Source organism: Loxodonta africana, chromosome 18 (assembly GCF_030014295.1).
Source record: "Loxodonta africana isolate mLoxAfr1 chromosome 18, mLoxAfr1.hap2, whole genome shotgun sequence".
NCBI classification, from domain to species: domain Eukaryota; kingdom Metazoa; phylum Chordata; class Mammalia; order Proboscidea; family Elephantidae; genus Loxodonta; species Loxodonta africana.
Genome location: NC_087359.1, coordinates 81,859,457 through 81,871,477, shown reverse-complemented (window position 1 = coordinate 81,871,477; position 12,021 = coordinate 81,859,457). Strand labels below are relative to the sequence as shown.

The window sequence follows — 12,021 nt, the reverse complement described above, 5'->3', positions numbered from 1 at the left end:
GTGCACCGGACGGACAGACCCCAGGCTGCGTCCTGCCCCTGGAGTGCACCGGACGGACCCCAGGCTGCGTCCTGCCCCTGGAGTGCACCGGACAGACCCCAGGCTGCGTCCTGCCCCGTGGAGTGCACCGGACAGACAGACCCCAGACTGCGTCCTGCCCCGTGGAGTGCACCGGACAGACAGACCCCAGGCTGCGTCGTGCCCGTGGAGCGCGCTGGACAGACAGACCCCAGGCTGCGTCGTGCCCCGTGGAGCACACCAGACAGACCCCAGGCTGTGTCGTGCCCCGTGGAGCACACCAGACAGACCCCAGGCTGCATCGTGCCCCGTAGAGCACACCAGACAGACAGACCCCGGGCTGCGTCCTGCCCCGTGGAGCACACCAAACGGACGGACCCCAGGCTTCATCGTGCCCCGTGGAGCACACCAGACAGACAGACCCCAGGCTGGGTCGTGCTGCTCAATTCTGAACGTTTCCCCTCCGATGCTGGCAGAGGGCCTTCCTCTTTGTGGGAAGAGATGGATGTGTGTGTCAACTGGAAGAAGTGGACTCAGGTCACTAGACTGGAGAGTAACCTGAGAGGTATTCCAGTTCAACTCAGCTTCCAGTGAACGGTCCTTTCCTAGAGTAAGTCTTCTGTGCAAATACAGGGAAGATGCAAGGAGGAAACAAAAATTGCCCATAACACGGGATTACGGTGATGACGGCACAACCGTATAAATAAAGTAATTGAACTGGACACTATTAATGGGTGAATTTTATGGTATGTAAAATTATATCTCAATAAAGGTGTTTTTAAAAAATTGTCCAGAGTCCATTTTCCCATTTCATTATGTGTTTTCCCAGTTCCTTTTCTATACAGATTTTTCACAGAAATCACATTTATACAATTTTATATTCGTTTTCACTTAGGCTACTACTCAGGTATTCTAGGAAAATTTGCTGGCTGTATGCAGGAAAATCCTTTAAAGAGTTTAGCAACTAACTACCACAGCCTACCCCTGGGGGATCTCAACCACACTAACATCCCAAATAGTTTATGTATTCTTTATTTTCTGAGCATATGGACTACATTCCTTAAGAATGTAACTCGTCTATAGCCTTACAGTTAATATACAGTGAAGTCTTTATAGAGAGGTCTTATTTGTGCCCAAACTTTGTTTCCTGTTCCCCTTGCTTTAGGCTGCCAGGGATAGAAGATGCTCTCAAGGTGCCCTGGCTTTAGCTCTACCGTGAAAAAACAGAACCTGTTTTCGTTGAGGAAACCCTGCTGGCTTAGTGGTTAACAGCTATGGTTGCTAACCAAATGGTCAGCAGTTCAAATCCACGAGGCACTCCTTGGAAGCTCTACGGGAGCAGTTCTACTCTGTCCTATAGGGTCACTATAAGTCAGAATTGACTAAACGGCAACAGATGTAGGTTTTTCTTTTTTTGGTTGTGTTTTGAGTCGAGCAACCCTGGATTCACACTTACCAATTGTTTCAGGCCTCCAAATATAGGCCTTACTTTCCTGCCAAATCAGCCATGTATTTTAAAACATTGTTGCTTTTTATCTCACATGTTTAGGTTCTTTATTTTGGTCGTTTGCTGGAGCCTTCTTGACCTGCTTCTTTATGTGATTTGATATTGTCTGTTGTCTCGGAGCCATCAATAAGTTACTGTATTTATTTATTGTATGTTGTTTACTGTGTCCTAGCTTTTTGTTTTGTTTTGATATGCCCAAGTAGGCTGGGTGGGTGAGCTGCTTTGGTTATTGGCATCTTTGAAGCTCTCACATCCTGTCACCAGGTGGTTAGAGCAGCTGTTCACTTTTCATGTGTGGGTGCAGCACAGGTGCCCAGGTTGTCAGTCACCGAGTGTGTGGTGCAGACTCTTACCTACAGTCCTAGACGGGCAGGGCTGCATAGGGGTGTTAGAGCAGGCGCAGGTATCTGGCTGCAGTAGGGGGCTCTGTGCAGAGCCAGGCAGGGGCCTGCCGGCAGGGGGCGGGGTCGGGGCTGGTTAGAGGGTGTGTCCCCGTCTCTTAGAGCGGGTAGTGGAGAGGTGTTGCAGCCGATCCTTGGGTGCCCAGTGCTGTTGGCCAAAGGGACTGGGAGGCACCACTTTTTCTCAGCCCCCTGTCATGGGTCGCTAGATGGAGTAGGTACTACTGTCAGCCGTCAGGCCCCTGATGTGGGTGGGCAAGGTCCCTGCTTAAGGGTTAGTGCAGTGTCAGATGTCACAAATCTGCAGTTCCCCCTTGGCTCCTGCAGTCTACAGTGAGCTTCAGGTGTGTGGCCTACTATTTTATGCTAATGAGGGCATGTGGTATTGAATCAGCCCACACAGGTCTAGGCAGGGGTAAAGGGTGCTACAAGTCTGTGGACCTCTTATGCCAGCGGCTAGACGAAAGGACAGGGTCTTCTGACCCAAGGGAGTTCCTGGCTTAGGGGGCGTGGCATTTTTTTTTAAGCTGTGGCTGGTGTGGGTGCTGATAACCCTGAGTTCCAGCTTAGGGGGCGTGACAGTTGTTGAATACTGCTGGACTGGTGTCAGGTCCAAGCAGAGTGGGATGTAGGGTGGGCAAGGGAAAGGAAGCATTTCTCTGCTGTGAAACACTGCGGGGGGCGGGGGGCGGGTTATTTTGCCCCTGCACAGTAGATTAGATGCTTGCACTTAACTTTTTTGCAGGGTCTTCGCTGCTTCTACCTGGCTTCAGAGGCGTGTGCAGACTCACTGCCACTTGGCCTCCCCTGTTGTGGTGAGACTTGTCCAGAACCGCTCACCTCAGCCCATGTGCCTCGGCCAAGCCATCCAGCAGGGTGCCAGCAACCTTGAGAATGGCACTTCTTCACTGCTTTTGAGCTGTCTCTCCTTCCCCGTGCTGCTCAGCCCAACTCTTCAGCTTTGTCTTTGATGATCAGGGCTCCTAGGTTGTCATGTATAATTGATTGACTGGTGTTTTCAGATCTTTGTTGTAAGAGGGACGACAGGAAGTGTCTGACTATTCTGCCATCTCAGCCCTACCTTTTCAGCTTCTTTTGGGAAAACCAGGCCTCTGGGCACCAGTAACACTGCCTCTTCCCTTTATCTCTCCAACCTACAGTCGGTAGTGACTTCTTGCTGTCACTGACCTCTGAGGCACTTCACTGTTCCCCTCTTTTGCACCGAGATCCTCCATCAGTTATGTAAGAAATCCTGCGTTAAATTCTTGCTATCGTAAATTCTCAATATGATTTCTGTTATCCTGGATAGACTCTAACTGATACAGAACTTAAACTCTCACATTTTGTAGTTGAGGAAACTCAAACCCAGGAATTTAAGGAATTTCTCCAAATTCTTATACAGTTAGTAGAAGGTCCGGTACTGGGACATGGTGCTTACTTCCCAGCCATTTCTCCTTCTAACAAATTACAACTTCCAAAGTAGGAAACAGATAACTAAAGGACTAGTGGAAGGAAGGGTTTATGTTTTTTTGCTATATATGGTTTCATTACTTTTGATTTTTAATCATGTAAATCTGTTCCCTATTTGGGATAAATGAATAAAACTTAAAAATTTTTAAGTAAAATAAAAATGCCTCCGTTTATACATTGTGTTGTATAAATTTGGGACTTCATGAAGTGACTTGAATTTCTATTAAAAATCATTATGACTGAGAAGTGTTATTATCAGAAGGCTTCACTGAGCATAGAATTACGCATGACCTTATACACACACGTATGTATACATATAAAGTAACAGTTCTATATAAACAAATCTACATTAATCCCATTTATTTTCGGTTTTCTAGAATAACGATCTCCAAACTTTTTTGGTCACATTCTCCTATTGGTAAAAAATTTTGAGTGTGTACTACCGTTAAATAAATAAATATATTCAGTACATAAACCACTGAACTAATATGTACAGTATAAATCATTACAAAATTAAAAAATAGAAGTTCTAATGCTCTTGGATACTGTTCTAAAGGGTGTCAGTGCAGAGCTACTAAAGGACCTCAGGCATGCATTCTGTTAAAATGCCTACGTGTTTACCAAACTTGATGAAAAAATTTTAAATGTTCGTAGAGTTTGACTCTCTAACCTGTGCTAAGTTCCTTAATCCAAATACAAAGCAATAAAACTAGCTCCATAAACACATTAGCCTCAATTCTATGTGGTATCTCACAACTGTAATCATAGACTGATGTGCATAGCTTCTAAATTTGGGAATTGGATTGCCCATTTACATCAGACTCTTCATATATCACCAAAGATCAAGTAACCTTGAAGCAAAGTGGGAGATGGGGGTGTATGTGGATTTCTGATGAGCCTAAAATGTCCATCACAAAAATAACTGTACAGTCACGTGCCGCATAACATCCATTCGGGTGTATCCATCCTTTCACTGTACTTATTCAGTCTGTATGTTGAGCAAATAATCTGAGAGCCTGGACTATATGAAGAAAAACATATCAAGATTGGTGGAAGATTGATTAACAACCTGCAGTATGCAGATGACAGAGCCCTGCTTGCTGGCAATGAAGAGGACTTGAAGCACTTACTGATGAAGATCAAAGACCACAGCCTTCAATATTGATTACACCTCAACATAAAGAAACCAGAAATCTCACAACTGGACCAATAAGCAACGTCACAATAAATGGAGAAAGTATTGAGGTTGTCAAGGATTTCACTTTACTTGGATCCACGATCAACGCTCATGGAAGCAGCAGTCAGGAAATCAAATAACGTATTGCATTGGGCAGATCTTCTGCAAAAGACCCCTTTAAAATGTTAAAAAGCAAAGGTGTCACTTTTAAGGTTAATAACATTTAGGAATTAATAATCTGATCATGGAGAAAAGTTTATGAGCAGAACACTGGAAATGACTACTTGCCAGGGGAAATAGAAGACTTCCCAGAGGAAGTGACATTTGATCTAGACTATGAAGATGGGTCATAATTCAGGCAGAAAGGAAGAAGAGAAGGGGGAGGTAATGAAAGAGATTTCAGGAAAAGAGAAAACTTAACAGTATATTGTGTGTAAGGCATTGGACTAGGTGCTTTGATATGTACAGGTAGTCCCCAGCTCACAACAAATTCGAGTTATAATCAACTGCACTTTCAACCGTGTGTTTGTGTTTGTTTGTTTTTACATCTTATCATAGTAATATGTACTAAATATAGTGATGCATTGCGTAATTTGCTGATGTTATCATTCTCAGGCGTTCACTTGCAGTTGTTCAGTGTTATGGTTTATAAAGATACTGATTATAAAAGGCAATAATAGTGAAAACCAAAAAAAATGAGGCTTTCACCTTAAGTCAGAACCAACTTACGATGGAGTTGGAGTCGTCAGAACGGAACCCCATCGTTCAGGGACTACCTGTATTATCTCAGATACTCCTCAGGCAAGCCTCATGAGATGGCCATTATCCTCACTTTATAGGTGAAGAAACTGTGGCTCAGAAAAAAAAGTAACTTGCACAAATTACACGTGCAATTATTTGCTCGAGAGTTTAATTAAGGGGTACATTAGCTAGACAATTTCTCATAAGTGCTATTTAAGTGTTACCAAACTTCACTGCATGTTATTTCTAAGGATACAGAGGAGTTGTATTTACCAGCACTGTTCTTAAGGATTGTAGCCTATGTGTTGGGAAAATAAAGAATAAATAAACTACTTGGGATGCTGGTATGGTGGAGACCCCTTAGGAGCAGGCTGTGGTAACTGTTGGCTAAACTCTTTGAAGGAGAATGTTTTCCTGAATAACCCAGTGCCGTCGAGTCAATTTAAGGCCTGCAAATTTTTCTAGAATACCCAAGAGTAGCAGCCTCTTCTTTAAATAAATGCTAAACAGATATTTGAGGACTGTCAACTTAAAGTGGCCCAAGCTAAGTGTATCCAGGTACCCCACTTGTTCTAAGTGGCTATACAAAGGCCAATATTCTACATCTATTGAATCCCAAAGCTGGTACTCTTGGCCTCATACCATGCTGCCTCTACCATGGGGCTTAAATGCACATAGATATATATAGATACACATATGGGGAAGAATTGTAAATTGTGATTCAAAAGAATTGTGCCACCAGTAGTCCCACAATAGTACCTGATAAGTAACCTTAGTGTTGTATTTTCTTCACCTTTTTATCATAGCTATAGATTTAGCTTAAATCCTTTATTAAACAAGATTGGGTAAGAATGAGTAATAATAGCTAGGCCTTCTCTGTTAAAGAAACCTATCACTATATTTTTGTTATCCTCAGGAAATTACTACAGTCAAGGAGAGATTCGTAAGAAAGAACTTCTGCAGAGCTGTGGTGTTTTGGGGATCCCATCCTCCAGTGTAATGATTATTGACAACAGGTAATTTCTCTTTTAACAATGTTGAAATTCATTGGCAATACATATGCAGTGGTACACTCAAAAGACGCAAAAAATTTATGTAGGTGGGTAAGAATATCTGATTTGGGAGGTCTACTTAAAATAGTTTCACGTTTGTTTTTAAATAACAGTGTAATGCAAATGTTATCAACATCTGTTCACATTTTGTGTCTTGAGATAGCTACTTTAATCTTTAAAGTTTACTCTAAAAATTGTCAAAAATATGCAAAAGTATAGGCAACAGTGTCATGAACCCTGTACGCCTATTACCTAAACCCAACAATTATCAAAACTTTGTTGTACTTGCTTCATCTTTCCCCTCTTGCCTCCGTGTGTGTGTGTGTGTGTGTGTGTGAAGTATTTTAAAGAAAACCCCAGTCAACAGATTATTTCACCCTTATACCCTTTTTTTTTTTATATCCTTAGGTTTGCCTCTCTTAAGGAGATGGGCATTTTTTCGTATAGCCACAATGCCATTATTATCACATCTAACAAAATTAGCAGTAATTCCTTGGTATCATTCAATACCCAGCTGATATTGGAATTTTTCCAATTAGCTCAAAAATATCTTTTTACAGTTTATTTGTCCAAATCAGAATCTAAACATTATAGTTGGTTGATATTGTGTGTTTAGTTCCTCCCTCCTCCTGCCACCATGCCACTGAATGTGTAGTTCTTATAAAGAACATCCTGCATTCTGGATTTCTCTGTCTGCTTCCTCATGGTATTGTCTTAAGTTGTTCTTTTATCCTCTATATTTCTTGTAAACTAGAAATTAAATGGAAAAGCTTCATTAGATTTAAGTGTAAGTTTGTGAACAAGAATACTTCATGGTATATACTGTGTCATATGGCGTCATACTAAGAGATACTTCGTGGTATATACTTTGTCATATGGCATCATACTAAGAGGTACATACTGTCTGGCTGTATCACCTACAGTGATTCTTACACTAATCAGTGAGTTCAGGTGAAAACGGCTTGCTGTTTCTTTTTAAAGACCCCCGTCAGCCTTTCATGTAATATTTTCATGATCTTTAGCTGAATCATTAATTAACTAGATGTTGCAAAATGGCAAGTTTCTAATTCTCTCACACGTTCTATACTCGTTCTGGCAAAGCAGAACTTTCCCTATTGACTAGGGCTATTTCATTCCTGTTATATAATTTGAACCAAAAAGACAGGATAAATGCTAATTCTTTCCCTTTAATTACCACTTTCAGAATTAACTGTTGATACCCTGATTACCTCCAATAGTTGTCCATACATTGTTTATTTCTTAGGGTAGGGAGTAAGGGGTCAGGTTTTTTAATTTCATTGGGAACTTAGGTGTTTTTATATATTCAGTGTTTCCATTTCAGTCATTATTTTCTTTGATGCTCAAATTGTTTCATCTTTGGCCAGTGGAAGCCTTTTCCTGTTGGTTTGTATGTTCTTTTAATATGACCTCTTTAGTCTTTTATGGTTTCCTTGCTTTGAGAACGAGATTTTCCATACCATCTGTACTCTTTCCTGCTCCAGTCCTGGAATCAGCCATTCCTCCAAGGAGCCTTGGTTTCTCTTAGGAGAGAATGGTATTTAGAGAACATAACCAGGGCAGTAGGAGTGTTCATTGCCACAGTGTTACTATTTCTCATTGTACTTGACCTTTATAGTGGACAGAACTAGGATACATATGTACGTATATATATATATGTATATATATATATTTTTTTTTTTTTCCCTAAGAGAAAAAATCAAGAATATATACTGATGGTTATAATTCAAAGTTAGTATTTCAGGTGTTTTGTTTGATGTCTTTGATCTTTACAATTTTATTTCTTCTTTCTCTGAAAATTTTGCTAACAACACTAACATAATTACTCATTTGCTTCTTTAATCTTTTTAAGAATTTAATAAAACATAAATGGGAAAAAGCTTTTATCATATACACTTAGCAGCAGATATTGAAGACCAAGACTAAATATGATGTGACTCTAACCGTGATATCTACAATTTACTTCAGACAAAAATACGTTCATATATAGAATAAGCAAGTGCCAAATATTAACAACCTGAACCTCCATCGAAGGTACATAAGTGTTGATTAAACTATTCTTTTAACTTTCCTCTTTATTGGAAAATGTTTATAATAAAAAAAAATTGAAGTACCATACCACATATCTTTTCTCCTACTATTTTCTCCTACTATTAGATATATTTGACTGTATTGTTACTGACTTCCTTCTTCAATTAAAAAAGAAAACCAGAGATTTTTATAACAGCAACCAGGGTTTATTTGCCCTCTGAGTTTCGTTACCTTTTGGAGTTAAAAATCTCCTCTTCACCAGCAACCTAGCTTTTGAGGTTTATTACAAATTAGTTTGTACTTGCTTCCTTTTTTGAGGCTTTTCTCTTCTATTATTGAGTAATATGCAAGGTGATAGTATAACTTTAAAACACGATGAAGAGAAGTTCTTTTTAGTATGTACAAAGAAAAACCGCAATACCCTTGATACACATAAAAGGCCAAAGGAATAATTTTGCTGAAGTTTTCAATTCATTCCTAGAAAACAGAATTCTTACAGAAGTACTAGGGAAAGAAGGAATCTATATCTAGTCACGTCCAGGACCCCAGGTAGGATAGTGTCACTACCTACAAGTAAGTAAAGACTCACCAATTTTCAAGATAAGCTGGTTACTTCACTTAAACTGTTTACCTTGTATTCTAGGACATGTCAGGGGAAGTCTAGAAGGGAAGACATAGCTCACCTGTCTAGTAATTGGTTTCTGTTGTCTAGATTCTAGATACTCAGCTAAGGTCCAAGAAATAACTTCCAAAATAAAGGTCACCAAGTCTGTATGCAAAGAAGGTACCCACTGCCCTCTCTCACCTCTTGTTTATTCTAATTTTATATATCATTCCATTGAATTTGTTCTCAGTTTGTTTTTGTTTTGGGGTTTTGTTTGTTTTTTACCCGTGGAAGATTAGAGCCAGTGTATTATTAGACAAATGACAAAAGTTACTGGTACAAGCAGATGAATGAGTTTAATAAATTACAAATGAGTAAATTTTCAGGGGGATGTTATAAAGCCTCAGATCCACTTAGGTGGGTTCAGCAATAAGATTTGCCCTCTCACAGATGAAGTTATCTACAAGCAAGATGGTCCCAGGTTGACTCCACTACATCATCAAAGACCCAAATACTTGCCATCTTTCTAATGGCCATTTTTATCATGTCAGCATACATTCCCTGTTGCAGCACTCCCAGATGTCACATGCAAACATAACTGTGTCCTGCCAAGAAGAGGGTATTTCCTTCCGGACAGCTCTTTCTATCACAGAGGAAAGCCGGAAGTCCCCAGTAGACTTCCTCTCATGTCTCCTGCCCTGAGTGCTCACCACCACCTCCACTTCCTTTCTGTCTCTGAAGGTTATGGGGGAAGGTCCTTTCCAACCACTGTAGCAACTAGACACTGGGAAGGCCAGTATCTAGTATTTTCAGCCTTTTTAGTGTAAGAACAAAGAGGAGTTCTGGGAAAGGCTATAGGCAGAAAATAATAGCAAAAGAGGAGGCCAAAAATAAAAAGCAGACTAAAGAAACATGATAAGGTGGGACCAATTATTTAAGGAATAGCCGTATGTACTTAGTAACCTCAGAAGGCGTATCTGTATTAAACCTAGTATGAAACTGATATAATGCATCAGGTTCTCAAGAAAGGGAAAGTAACGATCAGGATATTTCATTTAATTAAGCAGAGATATATTCTACAAAGGTCTTCATATAAATTGGTGCCCAATTTAAATGTTCCTTCTAGCCCAGTGAATTAAAACAAAACAAAAAACAACCAATTGTGTCTCGCTGTGTTGCAAAGCCTGTATGCTTTATATATACTTCGCATATCACTATAGGCTTCTGGTTTTGGTTCTGTTAGGTTAGTGAGAGCCTAGGAGGTTTGACTAGGCAGAGGTCCCAGGGATACAGAACAAGGAAATGTATTTCAAATATCAAGTCAAAGCAAAGGACAAATGATAGGTTAAACAAAGGAAAATATTCAAAAAGACAAAATGGGTTATCTGGGTAGCACGTAGAAAACTACCTAGTGCCTTTAGGACACCCACAGCAAAGCCTGGGAATGGGAAGAAGCTCTTAATGACTCTAAGCTGACTAAGACCACTTTGGTGAGCAAAGTCCAATGGTTGTTAGGCTTGGATTAGTTCCATGCATTGTCCATGAGCTAAGTCATGGTCCCTGAGTTTGCTTTTTCATTTCATCATCTGCTTTAGCTTTTTGTTTTGTTTTTTTGCAGTGGAAAAGCAAGGTGAAAGTTCAGGTGAGATGTGAATGAATTAGCCCTGGCAGAACATGAGTTTTTTTCCTGTGTGAACCTTCATGATATCACGTAGAAACAAACTATAAATACTGGAAAGCAGTAATCTTCTTGTGCTTTTGAATGATCACTCTGACGGTAGAATGGATTAAAGACTTAAGACTGTAGACCAGTTAGTCTATTGCAATTGTCCGGGTGGAAGGAAAATGTCTCAACTTAGGGCAGCAGTATCTGAGATGGAGATGAGGGAATGAATTCAAATGTTATTCAAGAGGTTGAAATGGCAGGGTTAATGACTATTTAGAGATGTGGTGAGATGAAGGAACAGAAGAAATTTTAGATAATGGAAATTATAGATTTTATCTAGTGGATAAAGATTAGGTAGGATAGTGTACAAAAGAGGAGAATTGGGTTATGAGGCGAGAACAGATACGGAGATTTTATTATATGGGAGGATTAAAATCACTGGAGTGGATGAAATTGCCCATGGATCAGCTGGAGTGATAGAGAGTAGGAGACCAGGGATGAATTAGAGGAAGAGAAAATGGCAGACAATAATGAGAAGAACTGGAAGTTTGGTGTCATGTCAACAGAAGGGCGGGGGGTACGTGGGTTGTGGATGGGAATCACCTGCCCAGAGAACACCAGTGTGGAACAAAACTAGCATCAGATGGTGTCTTTGTTATCTAGTGCTGCGGTAAAGAAATGCCATAAGTGGTTGGCTTTAACAAACAAATTTATTTTCTCACAGTTCAGGAGGCTAGAACTCCAAATTCAGGGTACCATCTCTAGGGGAAGGCTTTCTGTCTCTGTCGGCTATGGGGGAAGGTCCTTGGCTCTTCTCAGCATGTTCTGGGTTCCTTGGTATTGTATCTGTCTTCCCCCAACTCTGCTTACTTGCTTGATTGCTTGCTCAATCTGTTCTTATATCTCAAAAGAGATTGACTTCAGTCATGCCCTATGCTAATACTGCCTCATTAACATAGCAAAGAAAACCTGTTCCCAAATAGGACTGTAACCACAGATACAGTAGTTAGGATTAACATACATATTTGAAGGGATACAATTCAATCCCTAAGAGATGGTATAGACAGTTTTGCTATTTTTTAAATAATTTTATTGAGTTTTTGATAAAATTTACCCATTAGGTTCCCATTTGACAATTTCTCCATAAATTTAGTGACTTCAGTTACATTTATCACAATGTGTCAACATTCTCTTCAATTGTGGTCCATTTCCAGTACTCTACTTTCCCTGCTCCTTATCTTTGTTTTTGGTCTGATATTGATGGTTTTTAAGTACAGCACTCATCTTACGGGTAATATCCTTTATTTTGTGTGTCACTCTACCTTCGATTAAAGGT

The 12,021-nt window shown here is 40.2% G+C and overlaps 1 protein-coding gene across 6 annotated transcripts in view; it reads left to right on the top strand.

Moving 5' to 3' along the window:
- The window catches only part of PIGL (phosphatidylinositol glycan anchor biosynthesis class L), a 110,332-nt gene that overhangs the window by 1,935 nt on the left and 96,376 nt on the right, over positions 1-12,021 (top strand). For all 6 annotated transcript variants that reach the window (XR_010318465.1, XR_010318464.1, XR_010318463.1 and 3 more), the window contains exon 2: positions 6,231-6,330. Coding sequence is in view for 2 of the 6 variants with exons in the window: in XM_064271843.1 (XP_064127913.1) it covers positions 6,231-6,330 (100 nt within the window). In the remaining 4 variants the exon portion in view is untranslated. The remainder of the gene's footprint in view (positions 1-6,230; positions 6,331-12,021) is intronic.